The sequence below is a fragment of the Calonectris borealis genome, chromosome Z (assembly GCF_964195595.1).
Source record: "Calonectris borealis chromosome Z, bCalBor7.hap1.2, whole genome shotgun sequence".
NCBI classification, from domain to species: domain Eukaryota; kingdom Metazoa; phylum Chordata; class Aves; order Procellariiformes; family Procellariidae; genus Calonectris; species Calonectris borealis.
In genome coordinates, this window is record NC_134352.1 from 39689611 (window position 1) to 39706093 (window position 16483).

The following is a 16483-nucleotide window of genomic DNA, read 5'->3' on the forward strand; positions in this document are numbered from 1 at the left end:
AAATGGATTTATTAAAAAAAAAAAAAAGTGAAATAAATTGTCTTAACACTTACATTAAAATTATTTTGGTTGTTAACCTTGCAGATCATCAGAGTTACCTTTAGAATATCAGAATCCAAATTTATGGACTACAGTTCCGTATTTTAAAAAGTATATATATATTCATTTCAGATAAAGAATTAGCTAACCTTTGAAACTTATTGAGGATAAAGATTGTTTAGAATTCCAGTAATATTATTACAAAACACATTCATGTTTTCAATTTTCAGAGAATATCTGTGAGGTGCATGTGCTTAGGTATTAATCAATAAAGCATAGTAGTTTCATAATTACATATTTGGAACTAATAAAGAAGAGTTGTTATGATAATTTTTTAAGAGAGGATTAGCAAACCTCACTGTTGTGCCCAGTTGTGTTAATACAAGGGCTCCCTCCAACGGCGACAAGTTACTTCACATACAATTTATTGCTACATACGGATGAATGAAACAGGAAATAAGGTAGATGGAAGAATTCAAGAAGGTAGTTGTCTCTGGTGGTTTATATTAAAATATTTTTAATGCATACATTAGTCTCTACACCGTGACATCTGGAAAATGAAGTATGTTTTCATTTCAGATCTGCTGAACATAAAAAAAAAAAAGAAAGAAAAAAGACATTGTTTTTATTAACCACATTTCCAAAGGAGAATAGCTAACTGGTGATAGACCTCTGTTGGCTAGCAACAGACATTCAAGGGCCCTAGATTCATACCCTACCCACACATCCCTGCAATGCTGCTGAGTAAATGTGATATTCAACAGCTACTGCTGCAAAAAGAAACAAAACCCAAAAACCTTTGTTGTTAGCTTATTTTTTAGATATTAAAATTTTCATCTTCTATATTAATATGAAAGCAAACTGTTTCAAATTTTGTTTCTCAAAAAGAAAAGAAAAGAAAAGAAAAAAACAAACAACAAAACAGAAAGACAGAAAGAATCTCTAGCACTGGGTCCATTCACAAAGGCTGTCGCCTTTGATAAATTACCTGGTAAGTGCGATCTCATCCTCTCTTCATTTCCTACTTCTGGAGCTGTTCTCTTATGTAAGGGTATGCTGATATTCTGCTCACACAATGAAAGGCGAAAAAGAGAAAGAAACATGATATAATACCCCAGTGAATAAAACACTCACCCATTGTGAAGAAATACCAGAAAGAGGTAGACTGAAAGATTATTGGTACAGTTTACCCCAATATCCTGTTTCTAACTGACACTGAGGATTTAGTGAATGCTCACGAGGTATGGTGTCTCAGCCAGCTGTGATTCATGGCTCACTACTTCCCAGAAAGAAAAATTGGTAAAGATGACAGAAGTGGTGCAAAACTGCACCACCATCACCAATGGCACATACCAGAAACTCCAAATCATTTAGCTTTAAGATCAGGGCTGAAATATGAAGTCTGAAGAGGAAAGATAGACCCAGCATTTTTACAAAAGAAAAATAAAAATTTGGGCAAAGGAAAGAGAAAGGAGAAGAGCAGACTGAAAAGGGAATATTTTACATGGTCAAACATCAACTTAATATTCAGAAAGTATCGAAAGGAACATATATATCTAAGGGGTGGTTTGTGCATCAAGTTTTTGGTGCACTCCCTTGCATTGCTTTGGAGATATTAACACTCTTAGTCCCCACAGCATGGAGGAGGTGGACGTGGAGGTCTGAGCCTCACAGAGGTTCCGCTGGGATTTCAGTCTGGTGTCACGTTATGAACTCTGTTTTTTCGCCTCCCACCACCTGACTCAAAAAATGTCCAAAAAAACCCTCCATTTTATAATGTGAAACCAAATATCACAGAATCACAAAATGGTTGAGGTTGGAAAGGACCTCTGGAGGTCATCTGGTCTAACACCCCTGATTAAGCAGGGTGACCTAGAGCTGATTGACCAGGAACATGTCCAGGCATGTTCCAAGATCTCCAAGAATGGAGAATCCACAATCTGTTAAGGCAACTTGTTCCAGGTCTCTGGAAAAAAAAATATTTCTTTACAGTAAAAAGTTTTCCTTATGTTCAGACAGAACTTCCTGTGTTTGAGTTTGTGCTCACTGCCTCTTGTCCTACCATGGCACACCATTGGAAAGAGCCTGGCTCTATCTTCTTTATGTCCTCCTTTCAAGTATTTATATACATTGACAATATCCCCCGAGCCCCCTCTTCTCTATGCTGACAGCTCTCTTTCATCCTATGGGTGATGCTCCAGTCCCTTCATCATCTTTGTAGCCCTTTCCTGGACTCTCTCCAGTATGTTCATTTCTCTCTTGTACTGGGAAGCCCACAACTGGACACAGTACTCCAGGTGTGGCCTTGCCAGTGCTGAATAAATGGGAAGATCACCTCCTGCTGGTAATACTTAGTCTAATTCAGCAGAGAATACCATTAGATTTCTTTGCAATAATGACACGTTGCTGGCTCATGTTTAATTTGGTGACTTTGTGCTTCCCTGTGCTGAATGTCAGGAGGTTCCTGTTGGTCCATTTCTCCAGCCTGTTGAGGATGGCAGCACAACTCTGGTGTATCAGGCACTTCTCCAAGTTTTGATGTCACCAGAAAACTTGCAGAGGATGCACTGTGTCCCATCATCCAGATCATTAATGAAGATGTTAAAAAAGGGTTGGATCCAGTATTGACCCATGGTGTACACTGCTTATTAATGGGTTCCACATAGATTTTGTGCCACTGGTCACCACCCTCTGGACCCAACTGTTCAGCCAGTTTTCAAATATGGCAGAATTAAAGTCACCAGTGGAGTCTACGTTTTTACTACACTTGTGTACAATAGCCAAGTATTTCATTTGCATGTGGTCAAAGTAACTAGTAACTTTTACAGCTACAAGTATTAGAAAACTCTGTCTAACACCACCATAGTTCTTCTTTCATATATTCTATTTAGGCATTCAGTTCTGTTTTGAGGTTTGATGCATCACTGTCAGGAAAAGTGATGGGGTGAAAAAAGTCTGTCAAAAAGACAGAGATGAGAAACTTTGTTTAAGAAGGATGGCACTAATGGTGGTATGCAGCCTGTCCATTTGATTGCTGGATCATTCTACTACAGTGGAATAACATTTATTATTTGGATAATATTAAATCAATACTAATACGTTCCTTAACATTACAATTACTACACCTGGTTTATAGAGTAAAGAAATGAGATTTTTGACAGAAGACCTAGTACGGAGAGTCTACAGAGATGTTTTTGACTAAGAAAAAGTAGTTTCTGAATTTCAACTTTTATAGAATCATTAAGGTTGGAAAAGACTTCTAAGATCATCGAGTCCAACCATCAACTCAACACCACCATGCCCACTAAACCATGTCCCTAAGGGCCTCATCTACACATCTTTTAAATACCTCCAGGGATGGTGACTCCACCACTTCCCTGGGCAGCCTGTTCCAAGGCCTGACCACTCTTTCAGTAAAGAAATTTCTCCTAATATCCAATCTAAACCTCCCTTGGCGCAACTTGAGGCCATTTCCTTTTGTCCTATCACTAGTTACTTGGCAGAAGAGACCAACACCCACCTCGCTACAACCTCCTTTCAGGTAGTTGTAGAGCGCGATGAGGTCTCCCCTCAGCCTCCTCTTCTCCACGCTAAACAACCCCAGTTCCCTCAGCCGCTCCTCATAAGGCTTGTGCTTCAGGCCCTTCACCAGCTTCGTTGCCCTCCTCTAGACATGCTTCAGCACCTCCATGTCCTTCTTGTAGTGAGGGACCCAAAACTGAACACAGGATTCGAGGTGCGGCCTCACCAGTGCCGAGTACAGGGGCACGATCACCTCCCTACTCCTGCTGGCCACACTATTCCTAATACAGGCAAGGATGCCGTTGGCCTTCTTGGCCACCTGGGCACACTGCCGGCTCATGTTCAGCCGGCTGTCAACCAGCACCCCCAGGTCCTTTTCCTCTAGGGAGCTTTCCAGCCACTCTTCCCCAAGCCTGTAGCGTTGTGGCCAAAGTGCAGGACCTGGCACTTGGCCTTGTTGAACCTCATACAGTTGGCCTCAGCCCATCGATCCAGTCTGTCCAGGTCCCTCTGCAGAGCCTTCCTACCCTCCAGCAGATCAACACTCCCGCCCAGCTTGGTGTCATCTGCAAACTTACTGAGGGAGCACACAATCCCCTCATCCAGATCATTGGTAAAGATATTGAACAAGACCAGCCCCAAAACTGAGCCCTGGGGAACATCATTCTTGACCAGCCGCCAACTGTATTTAACTCCATTCACGACATTTTACTTATATTGAAGCTTGTGATATTCACCTTTTAATAAAAATTACGGGGACAAGAGTCATCCTGCTTCCACATTATCACTGCCAAAGAAGAAATTGCAGAGATTTAAGTCCAGGAGGTAGAAGATACAGTTTTACATAGATATCTGACCAGCTATTTCACAGTGTGCTGAACATTTAACCTGCTTTTTTCTAAATTTTCCTATCTGAGAATTGGTGATAATTACAACTATTTTTTTCAAGTGTTTTGACATCTACAGAGGTCCCATTAATTTCAGTAGTTGTTTTCTTGCTTCTTTCTGTTCTCTAAAACATGTTTGCAAATGCTTTTGTTTAAGGCTGTTTCAAGATCATGTATCTTCTTTTTAGTTAATATTATAAGTGAAACATAGGTTCACTGCTTACATAAATCTAAGTAAGTACCCAAGTGATGTTTTTAGGAGGATATTGTCAGCAAACAAAGTACAAAAGTAAAATGAAAAATAATGTGGCATAAAATACAATCCAGTTATGGGTTGAAGGTATGTTATGGCTTGCTGATACCATTATTTTGTTTGACATTTAAATAATTTGGCTTAATTTGGTTTTGATGTTCAGCAGTCCTTTAGCACTTTTAGGTGGAAGATAGAAATAGTTTGCAAGTTTTTGAGAAGAAGTTAATTTTAAACAATCCTTAAAAGAGGGAACTGCAAAAGGAACAATTTGTCTTTACAAGTTTGTAGAGAACTTGAGTGTAGTTGATGTATGTTATAGAGGAATTCCACTGGTCGTACCAATCTTCTTGCTGATCATTTTAATTGTATGACGATTTCTTTCATCCTTCACTGCCTGTTGTCTTTTATGCTGTGAATTTTAGGAATTTTTTTTCTGTTTAAAAGCTGGAAAACATCCAGAACATTTCTATGGTGCTACAATTTGTTATTATTACAAAAAAAAAAGATCTTAAAGAAGTTAAGAAACATGAATAGGCAAATGACAAGACCATATAACAGGACATGGCTATGAGCTAGGTAATATAAGGAATATAAGGAGCTCGAGTTTTAAATCTAGGAAGAAATAGTAGTAGACAGGAAAGAGGATTAGGTCACGGTCATATTGGTCAACCAACCAGTTTAATGTGGTAAAGCATTCCCCCTAATGTGCTGCCATAAACAGCAGAAGATACTACAGGAGGGAACTGATGCCTTGTTCTGGAGTTTTTCAGAGAATTCTTTTGGATACTGAATAATTTGAAATAGCTAGCTATATATAGTAGCTAGAGTTTTATTTCTTCAAAAGATATCCATTCTCTTCCTGTTTTTCATCATAGTACATGAGAATAATTCACCTTGAGGTGTTCTATAATGAACAGAGACACAGTTTAGTAACTTCTTGTGAAGGGAAGCTATATAAGATAAATATGTATAATGTAATCTTTAATTAAATAAATTCTCTTTCTACATTTCTAGCTCATCATGTATAAAACTATTAGTAATGCAGTTGCAAAATAAATAGTGTTTTGAAACATTCTGAAGAGCACCCAATAGTCCATTTTTGCCATCTGTAATTTTAATAGCATTCAGAGATAGCTAGTAATTAAATGAGAGATTTGTATTCCTCTTGGTAAGTGACATTATTTTCTGAAAGAAAAACACAGTAGTATTTTCAGTGGTAAAAGCTATAAGATTCCAATTCTGAACTCTTGATCTAAAAGTAAAATAAATTATACTTTAATGGCAAATTCTACAGCACAATGAATTAAGAGATACTTAAAATATAAGTATTCCTTAACACATTCTTAATGGACTGCAAAAATATTAAGTGAAAAATATAATTATAGATGAAGTAGTCTCTGAAATCTGTTCTTTCAGAGTTTTTTTAAAATTATTTTTGTTTATTTTTTGTTTTTCAAATACCATTTTGTTCAAATGGAATTGTATTTTGTGAATCGCATCGCTCAAATTTATAATATTACATGATGAAATCAATAAGCCGCAAACATTTGAAATCTTTTAAGCAAGCACATTAGAAATATCTATATAACAAAAAACCTAACAAACAAACAAAAACCCAAACAAGCCCATTGTAACTATGGAAGATGATAGATTGAGGGCATCACTAAATGGAAGGGCAAACATAGTATCTTGTGCATGACATCGATATAACTGACACTAATTAGTCATGGTTGCAGCATGGCAGTGATTTTAAGATCCCTCCACTGTTTTGCTTGGAAATCGTGTTGTTGCTATAGCTGGTCAGATATTTTTCTTTTGACCATAGCATTTGTCAGATGATGTGCACAACGTGCAGATGATGTAAATGCATCAGAACTTGCCAGATAGAGTATACTCCTATGGAAATAGCAGAAGATGTTACAAGCAGTGAACATTGACTGGAAGAAGAATTTATGATGGTTTTCTAGACAGATTTTTTTCTATCTGGTCTATATTAAACATGTTGTCATTAATGTATACCATTCTTCTTGACAAAAGAGGTTATGATCAATCAAATTTATGAATATGTGGAACAGCTGTGTGTTTTTGTCATTTTAAGATTACTTGAGTATAGTTCAACCACATCTTCAAACAATTCAGAGACAAGACCTGGTAAAAAATACAGTGAGTAACTTACAGCACAGGGGTCCTCACTAAGATGGCACTGTTAATATTTTATAGCCAACAGATCTGTCGATTTTTACATAAATCATTGATTATAACCAACAAAGTCCTAAAAATCTTTGACCATTTTATCTATGCAAACATTTTCTCCTAGCCATAATTCCAATCTGGAGATCAAGTAAAGGAGGCAGTTGTGTGGTACAGTGTTTTCTGGTCAGAGTGAAGGACTTTCATACTCATTTTTTCACTTTAACCAAACAGTTCATATCTGTTGACTTTCAGGAGGACTAACAATAACTTCCCACAGTGGTAGTAGGATGAGAAGGAAGAGTCTGAATGTTTGGATTCTTGTGCAGTGAATATTTCATTGACATTGATGTTAATTGTACGGTGTGCTAGGTTAACTTGAGTAGATACTCCTTTTGTTACTGAGATGTAAAATGGTAAACAACTTGAAGCTTAGAAGTTATGGGAGAAAATAATTTATTTTGAACTCCCTTACTTCTCAGAAGAGCTCAAGATGGGTTAATCCTGCAGCATTATTAAAGTAGTTTGGATGATGCTCTAAGGCGAATAAATTGCCAGTAGCCTACTGGGATTTCTATTCCCTTCCTGATGATGCCTGGCACTAATACCAACTACAGTTTTGGTGTGTGTCATAAGCAGAAAGACTTGTACAGGCAGTTTGTCTTGACAGTGTTTCCAAAGATGTTTGCATCATCGTGCAATAACAGCAAGTATTTTACAGGAACAGTTCTTAGTTACTTCACACTGATTTTGTCAACTGCTTTTGCTGATTTTGGCAGTAGAATTCATAAAACACACGATGAAGCTCAGACCCTTCTTGAGGTACACTAGTACCTCACTGCTAAACTTCCTCTTCTGACAAAATTATCCAGGTTGGGGTCCTGTTCCAGTTCTTGTCCTTAAACATGAAATAAGGATTTACATCTAAGTATATTTATTTAACATAGTAATATTTGTATTTAATATGAAGTAATATTTGTAATAAATATCATAATATTTCTTACAATGGGTACACAATATATGTAAAAACATTGTGCATATTATTTAATCCTATAGTATGTTTTATAGTATATATATAGTACATTAGAAAGTAAAAGTTGCATTCGTAAGTAGTCATCTGTTCTAGGTGATGTGAAGTATGGCTCAGTATACACAGTGCACGTCTCATACCCAGCTTTACCTATGGAGGACTTTTTGACTGGCTGAGGAAGTTTTGGACGTGGTCTAAAAACACATTTGCTTTCTAGATAGAGGGTGGAGAGGGAAACAAAGAACTTCCTTTTTACCTTATCTTGATGTAATCTTACCTTCACAATTGTTCTGATCTTGGTGATACCCTTCTGCACACAGAATTTAACTTTACTAATATAGTCTGGAGCACATGTGTGATTTCTGATGCCATAATGAACTGAATAATTCTGTGTTCAAAGCAGGGTTAAAGTAGCTTGAGGTAAAGAAACTACAGGGTTAGAAATAGAGTAGGAGGGTTAAAATGAGTTTGAGAGTAGGCCCTCATTTCAGGCCTTCAGTACAGCCAGGGTGCTTTTCCTTTGCGGATTAAAATAGGCTGTGAAAAGCTATCTACTTAGACATCTATGCTAGTGAGTGCCCCTGCTACCTTTTAAGGTTAAAATCCAATATAGTGTTTCCGTGTTTCAAAAACTCCATTCTTTGAGAAAGATGGTATGTCTTCATGCTATTAAAAAGCAGTATAATATAGTACCTGTAAAAGCATCAACTAAGATTCAGTAGGTAGTTATATTGGAGGGGTTAGCTTTATGACCCTATTAATATTTATGCAAACAATGCTTATTATGTGTAACATTCATATGAACTGAGGATCACATTGAGTCTTTTTAACCATCAGATCCCTGTGTAGGTTGTGAAGACTCTGCATAATCTAGAATAATGGCATGTTCCCTTAGAATGATTTGGCACAAGAATGAAGTGATCTGAACAGTCTGAAGAACACAGGGATGGGAGGAAGGAAGCTCGTTATATGATTATAATTGTTTTGTGTTTAAACGATTGCTGGGTTGGACCATGAAACAGTAGTTGCATTCTACTGGAGAGACCGGAGTGTATCTGTCATGTTGAATGTGCTTCTCCTCTAAAAAACCTACAAGCTGTTTCATAGGCTTCGAGTATGCCTTTAGCACTTGTAGTCTGGAGGAAAAGCTGTTTGATTGCCCCCTCTTTCTCTTTCTTGTGAAAAGGATTAAAACTGAAAAAAGGCCCAAACTATGTATTTTAACCTTTAGAGTGTTTAAAATCAAGCAAAAAAGACCCATTTAAAACTCAACCCGATACACTTTAAAATGTGTTTCTCTTAGATAAAAGCTCTGTAAAATGACAGCTAAAAATATTGATTTCTAAAATAACCATTCTGAATTGTTTAAGGAGTAGTTTGAATTACTTTTAGGCTGTTACTGAAGTCAAAAACCTAATTTTAAATTAAGAACACATGGCTTAAGTACACCCTGCAGTAAAAAATCAAGCAATATACATTCTGTACTCAACAACTAATTTTCATGGGGTGGCTGCCCTCCAAAACTGATTTTGGAAAAAATTAAAATCTTAATCGAACACTTCGTTTGCTCACAGTACTTAAACTTCTGGGGCCTGGGTTCTGGTTCAGTCAACAAACTAATTGGCACTTTCATTGGCAGCTATGTTTGTTACAGACTGCAAATAAGGAAACGGCAAGAGGTCTGGAAGGGTCTTACCCTCCAAATGGTAGCTCTTCTCCGGTATTTCTTTTAACATGTTTCCACTTTCACCTGCTGTGATAGTGAAATTATAAAGCATGAAGCTGAAAGTGGTGTGGACATTCAGAGTCACTAACTCTCACTGCTTATTACTAGCTTAATAAGTTAGCTGTAATGAGCCCATTCACTAGTTGTTTTCTTTTTTGTTTTCTTTTTTTTTCCTATTGAATGCTCAGAGATTAGAATTTATTAAAATTTTATTAGTACAGGGGAGGGAAGGCGCAAAGATTCATGTACAAGAGAGTGAAACTTCCTTTCAGGTAGTTGTAGAGAGTGATGAGTTCTCCCCTCAGCCTCCTTTTCTCTAGGCTAAACTCCAGTTCCCTCAGCCACTCCTTATAAAACCCTAGACGCTTGACCCTTCACCAGTTTCGCTGCCCTTCTTTGGACACTCCAGCACCTCCACGTCTTTCTTGTAGTGAGGGGCCCCAAACTGAACACAGGATTCGAGGTGCAGTCTCACCAGTGCCAAGTCCAGGGAAACAATCACTTCCCTACTCCTGCTGGCCACACTATTTCTTATACAAGCCAGGATGTTATTGGTCTTCCTGGCCACCTGGGCACACTGCTGGCTTGTATTCAGGTAGCTGTCGATGAACACCCGCAGGTCCTTTTCCTCTGGGCAGCTTTCCAGCCACTCTTGTGGCGTTGCATGGGGTTGTTGTAACCCAAGTGCAGGACCTGGCACTTGGCCTTGTTGAATCTCATAGAGTTAGCCTGTGCCCATCGATCCAGCCTGTCCAGATCCTCCTGTAGAGTCTTCCTACTTTCAAGATCAATTCTCCTGCCCAACGTGATGTCGTCTGCAAACTCACTGAGGGTGCACTTGATCCCCTCATCCAGAGCATTGATAAAGATATGAAGCAGATGGTACAATACACTGAAATGCCAGGATGTTCTACACATTTTGTGAAAGGACTGTTTGGTTTTGAAATGTTTCATTCACTTAAATTGTAGAAGGTGTGATATTTTCCAATGAATGTGGTGTTGGTACTAAATGCACAGATGACTTTACACTTGATCCAGTAGAATAGACAAGATTGATTCAGGAATTCACTCACAATTACATTTTATTCCTGTACTTGACTGTTTGACAGATGAGGGTATAAAATGAAAAGATCAGCAATACTTCCATATATTTCTGTATTCAATATGGATGTGGCTGATCTCTTTTTCATTTTCTTCTAGGCCTTCTCTGGAAACACAAATGCGGACACAGTCGTATACTATAAGCTTCAGCATTCCATTAAAGCAAGATTTCTCCGTTTTGTGCCTTTGGACTGGAATCCGAATGGCAGAATTGGAATGCGCATTGAAGTGTATGGATGCACATACAGTAAGTGTTTTGTTGAATCAGCTAAATGAAGTGACTATTCATCATTGTCTTTTGCTAACTAAATTATACTTGAAAGTAGATTTCTAAGCTTAAATTTAATCTTGAATAAAACTGATTCAATAAGTTTATGTGCAGTCTTCACTATTTCTACATCATCTAACAATATGTGATGCTTATTTTCCATTTTTTTCTGCGTTGGAATGAATGGTGTGGACATAATCCAAAAACTGATTTACTGCAAACTCTTTTCTTGATAGTATTAAAAACTGCATCTTAACATGGTATACTTGGTGAAGTATAACCCTTAACAGGGTGAAATGTGAAAAATGTTTACAGTTTTAAATATATGTGGTCTTGGTCCTGAGCGAATAAGAGTACAAGTAGATAGACCCACAAAAGCACAATTGAAGGATACTTCAAAGTTGTTACATATTTAAGGGCTACTTTTAGAATATTTTTTGTGTCATTAATAAAACAAAAACTGATACAAGCATTTGGAAGACAAATGCATACATGTTATGGTTGTGTTGATCTACTGGACAATGTAAATCTTCCTGTTGTCCTCCTGTTACAGTTCTTCATCCCTGGACTTTTTAAAAAATATTCCTCTTAGTTAGTTGTTTACTGCTTTTTATTCTCCACAACTTTTCTCTATGAGGGAAATGGAGTTTATTTTAAGCAACCTCTTTAATTGCTTGTTTTAAGTACTTTCATCTGTTCTTTTTTGTAGGATTTTTTTTTCACTTCTATTTTTTTTTCACTTCTATGCTTAAGTCATGCTTTCCACAGCTGATCTCTTCTGAATGGTCTCCATATCTCTCTCTTCTATTTCCATTCATTAGTATTTTACTTTAAACTGAACATTAGTAAAACAAATCTCTGGGCTTTCTGCCTTAAACTTGGCTTTGTAAAATGAGTGAAAGACTGTGAACTAAAGATATTGAAAATTTCAATCTGGCTGCAGGAGATTAGCTCACCTCAGAAATTAAGTAACTGCCCCATCCCAGAGAACAGACAGTTCATGCTAGGAGAAGGGTGTGAGAAGCTAAAAGCACACAGAATTCCTCAGTGACATCTCTCTGGAGACTAGGAACATGACTTATGATTCCTAGAACAATCTAGTGATACTGCTGTAACTGAAAAATGTGGCCAAGATTCAACTTACCCTCCACCCTCCCTAAAAGTTAAAAATGGAGGCTGAACAGATGACTTTATCATTCCCAGCTGAAAGCTCATCTGAGTCTCCCATCTGAAATCTCATCTGTGTGGTACTTGATGACAGTACATTCTTCCTAATTCTAAGCTCCACCGAAAGTCAATCAGCTTTGCTTCTTCCTAGTCCTTTACCTTGTGCATTTGACAATGTTTAAATCCTTCCTCAAAGCCTTGTTCTCAAACATGTCCAAACTGAAGAGCTCTCTTTTGCATATGCCTAAAATCTAGATTTTAATTGTTTGTATTTACTACTGTAATTTTCTCTATCACACCTTGCAAGGTATCTTATGGCTCTCTTTTGTGATAATCCCTATTGCCATGCTGGCAATGGAAAATCTACAAGTCTAAAGGATAAAAAGAGGACAGTGTCCATGTTACTAAAAATAATAAAACATATAGAATAAGCAGTTACACTGTTAAAATATTTTGTGTGTGGTCAGTAACTACATTTGAGGAAGATTATGTATTTTTCTGTATTTTGCTTATTTGGTACAGGAACGATCCTATCGAAACAAATCAATGATAATTATCTTCTAATATCAGGCTGAATTTAAAAGGAATATTTGCTTTATCCATTATCCACTGTAATGTGGTACATAAAGCATGCAATAGTGTTAAAAATATGGAAACTTTTTCTTTAAATTGGTTAAGATTTTTTCGTATTAATGATGTTGTGAGTTCTTGAAATGCTTATTTTTTCTATGTATAAGTGCTTTCTTTCCAAATGAATTGCAGACTGTTTATCATCTCTTTATTTATTTTGAATATCTAGAATTACCATGTGCTTTTAGTAGTTCAATTCAGTGATTGTTATTGAAGACAAATCAGGTGATTATAGTCTTATAGTTTAAAATATATTTAAAATATATTTAATAATTTGCAAGATGAATTCTTTCTCTCCAGTCTTTTCCTCCATTTATCAGACACATGCAGGACATGCACTTATTGTTACAGTAAATATGCTTGGCTGTTTCTGAATTGCTATGTACTTTTCCAAGCGGGGCCAGAAAATAAAGAAAAGCAGAAATGCCAATGATACCTACTTTAACTTTGATTCACACTTTCCAGATTTCCCATTTCTCATTCTTCCCCTCAGAGACATCTCATTGCGTCTCATGTTGTAAGAATAAGTAACTGTCTTTCCATTTACCACTGAATATGTGGACTGTGTTCTGTATTTAGATACAAATACAGTAATTTCTTCCTTCAGTCTTATCTGTTGCAAATTGCACAACTAAAACTAAAACTGCAAGAACATATAGAGTTGATCTCACTATTCCATAAAGTGATACTGAAAAATGCATGTCTGTTACATCCAAAAGAAGTCATTACTATCTTAGTGAAGTAATACTTACAGCATAACTGTTGGCACCACTTTCAAGTTGCTGCTCTGTTGTCTTCCAGCCAAATACCTGTTCTGAATAACTTAGCCTAGAACTGATGTTTCCCCTTTAATTACAGTATCTCTATTATAAGTTTTGTTTCCTTTTTTTTTACACAGAACTCCTTTTTTACCATAAACATTTTAGGCCAAGGACTGTCACATTTTGTATATTTATAAATCATGCTTCCAGAACAAGTCCTTCCATTTTTGCCTCTTAGCACCTGTGGAATAAAAAAGCTAAATAAGGTAGTCAATTATGGACTTATATGACCCATTAAAATAATTCCCCTGTATTCTTTGTGTTTAGTTCTTTTCCTTCCTCACTCTGATACCTCTGCCATGTTCCTCAGTTTTCTTACTCCTGTCCTACAGTCTTTTTCATGTAAGAAAGAAAGAAAGATGTTTTCTACCTCCAGGTGAACTACCTGGCTTCATGTGGACTGATGAAATCTGCCTGTGTCATGACTACACAACAAACACTCTGTGCTGCCAGAAAAAAACCACCCTAAAATCTCTCTCAGCCTCTGTCTGATAGTTATTCCTATTTAGTGTGTGCAAAAGAGACTGATAAATCTCTACAGACATTTCCTGTGTCTTGTTCCTGAATGTCAGATTGTGACATGTAAAACACAGTTCAGGTTAAGCTATCCCCTGGCACTAAAAAAGGGAAATTAGAAGCTTCTTTGGCTTACTCTTTCCTCCCTTCATTACAACACTCTCTTTCTCATTCCATCCTCTGAAAACCAGTAGGCTAAAAATAGGAAGGAAAAAAAAAAAAAAAAAGGCTTTTTCATATGACAGACAGAAAGACGGGTTTAAATGCGAAAATGGTAATTGTATAAAATTATAGGAGAAAGATAACTGGGAACTAAATGCACACTGTACATTAAAACATCATTAGATGCAGTGCCTAACAACAAGCACTGCAGATACTGCGATATGCAAACCCTCTTCCAGAGTCCTCTAACACTGTCAAATGTGTTGAGGTTTTTTGAGCATTCTCTTCCTGTCTGGAATGCATAAAATTGATGGCACAGTTACATCAGTCAAAGGAAGGACGTCCCATCCTCTTCATAACTGGCATAATGTGCTTTTAAGAGCTTAATGTGAATGTGATTGTAAAAAAGGTAATTTTAAAGGCGGTGGATTATGATTATGAACAATTTTAACATGCCACTTTTTTTTTTTTTTCTAAAAGGCTTTGTTTAAAGCAATACCTAAGTCCTGATTTACCTAACTTTTCTGAACACTGTGAACATTTTCAGGTCTGCTTTCCCAAAATTGGAAAGGGCCAGAGACCAGATTTCTCATTTTAATACAATTGGTCAGGACTAAGGATATCTAAAAACAATAAAAAGTGCCAAACAATTTGCATTGGTTTAAGTTTTTTTCCTTATAGAACATTAACATTAATTTCAATTAATTTAAATATCAACAAAAATAAAATCATTTTTCAAAAAAGACATTGCAACTAAAACTTTTGCTCAGGATCACTAGAAGTTTTGATCCTATGGTGTGTGAGGAGGCTTCCAGTATTTCCAGTTTCTCAGAGGCATTTCATCACTGCTAAAGGTATTTTCATAGTATTTTCACTAAGGATTTAGATTACATTAATTTGAGAAACACATATGTAATTTGTGAAAACAAAAGATGAGTGTTCACAAAGCAAATCAACCTTTTTTATTTTCCTTATTTATAACAGTAGAGAAAACCCATGGAGACTGATGTTCAAGTCCAGGGACTATTAGAAGCTGAGAATAGTTTGTAAATATGAAAGAGGAAAATGTTATGGCACCCTGGGTGTTTGGGCTCATTCTTTCTATCCTGATAACCCTGTAGGAGACCCAAGCTTTATCTCTCACAACTCTTTCAATTTATTTCCAGAGGTGATGCACAGATGGTGAAGACAAAACATATGTGAGAAATGTTATAAGCATTTTGATTAACATCTGCAGCCCTTTCACAATCTTCATTCATGCATGGTGGTGAGGGAAAGGTCTGATTTTGTTTATTTTCCAAATTTGGACAGGGTAGATTTACAGCTCTTAGGAGTTAGTGTTGCAGAATAGTGAAAGGGATTTCGGAGAGCAGTGCTAAATGTTGTTTATGCTCTTATCTCGATAACTAATAAGAAGAGTATGTTCCCAATCAAAAAACGCTGCTGTTATCAGATATAAGAATATATCTAGTTAGCTGGTTTGATAGATACATAACAATGTACAAGTTCTATTATTGAAGTTTTTATTGAAGCTATTAAACTTCACATTCATTATTTAAATTTAATATTGATTAGTGCTTTTACTGTCCACATTCATTCAATGACATAATGAAGTAAAACAGTCAACCTAGGATTCATTTTTAGGTAAAATGTCATATTTATTCATTGTATATGGGTAAATGAATTCTTCATAAGTAAGAAGTACATTATCAAGATGTGAAGAAAATCAAGAAATTGTATTTAAAAACATAGCTCCATTCACTTGACAAGAATTTTTGAAAATGGAATATAAATTACTGATTTTAAGTACTATAGTTAATTTGAATTGAGTTCATTTCCATGCCAACAACCTGGAGAAACATTTTTAGTGATATTAAATAAAGTTAGTAAATAGATAATGGATTTCCGTTGACTTGTAAGAAGTCAAGCAGTCAATTGAAAAATAACTTCATGTTTTATTGAATGTCCTTTACATCTTCATTTATTTCACAAATGTATCTTTCAAGGGTAATTACCTTTTTCTTCTTTACTTATGAACTGTGAATACTCTATGAGCTTTTTATACTGCTATCAGTTCCTTTGTGTATCTCTTGTTCAATCTGTACTGAATTTGACAGATATTCTTTTATATTATTGGGATAAAATCAGCTGGTTCCTTTCTTTTCTCTTTT

The 16483-nt window shown here is 36.3% G+C and overlaps 1 protein-coding gene across 1 annotated transcript in view; it reads left to right on the top strand.

Moving 5' to 3' along the window:
• The window catches only part of CNTNAP4 (contactin associated protein family member 4), a 263240-nt gene that overhangs the window by 155602 nt on the left and 91155 nt on the right, over positions 1-16483 (top strand). Inside the window, exon 4 of the mRNA XM_075138182.1 lies at positions 10848-10995. Coding sequence (XP_074994283.1) covers positions 10848-10995 — 148 coding nt within the window. The remainder of the gene's footprint in view (positions 1-10847; positions 10996-16483) is intronic.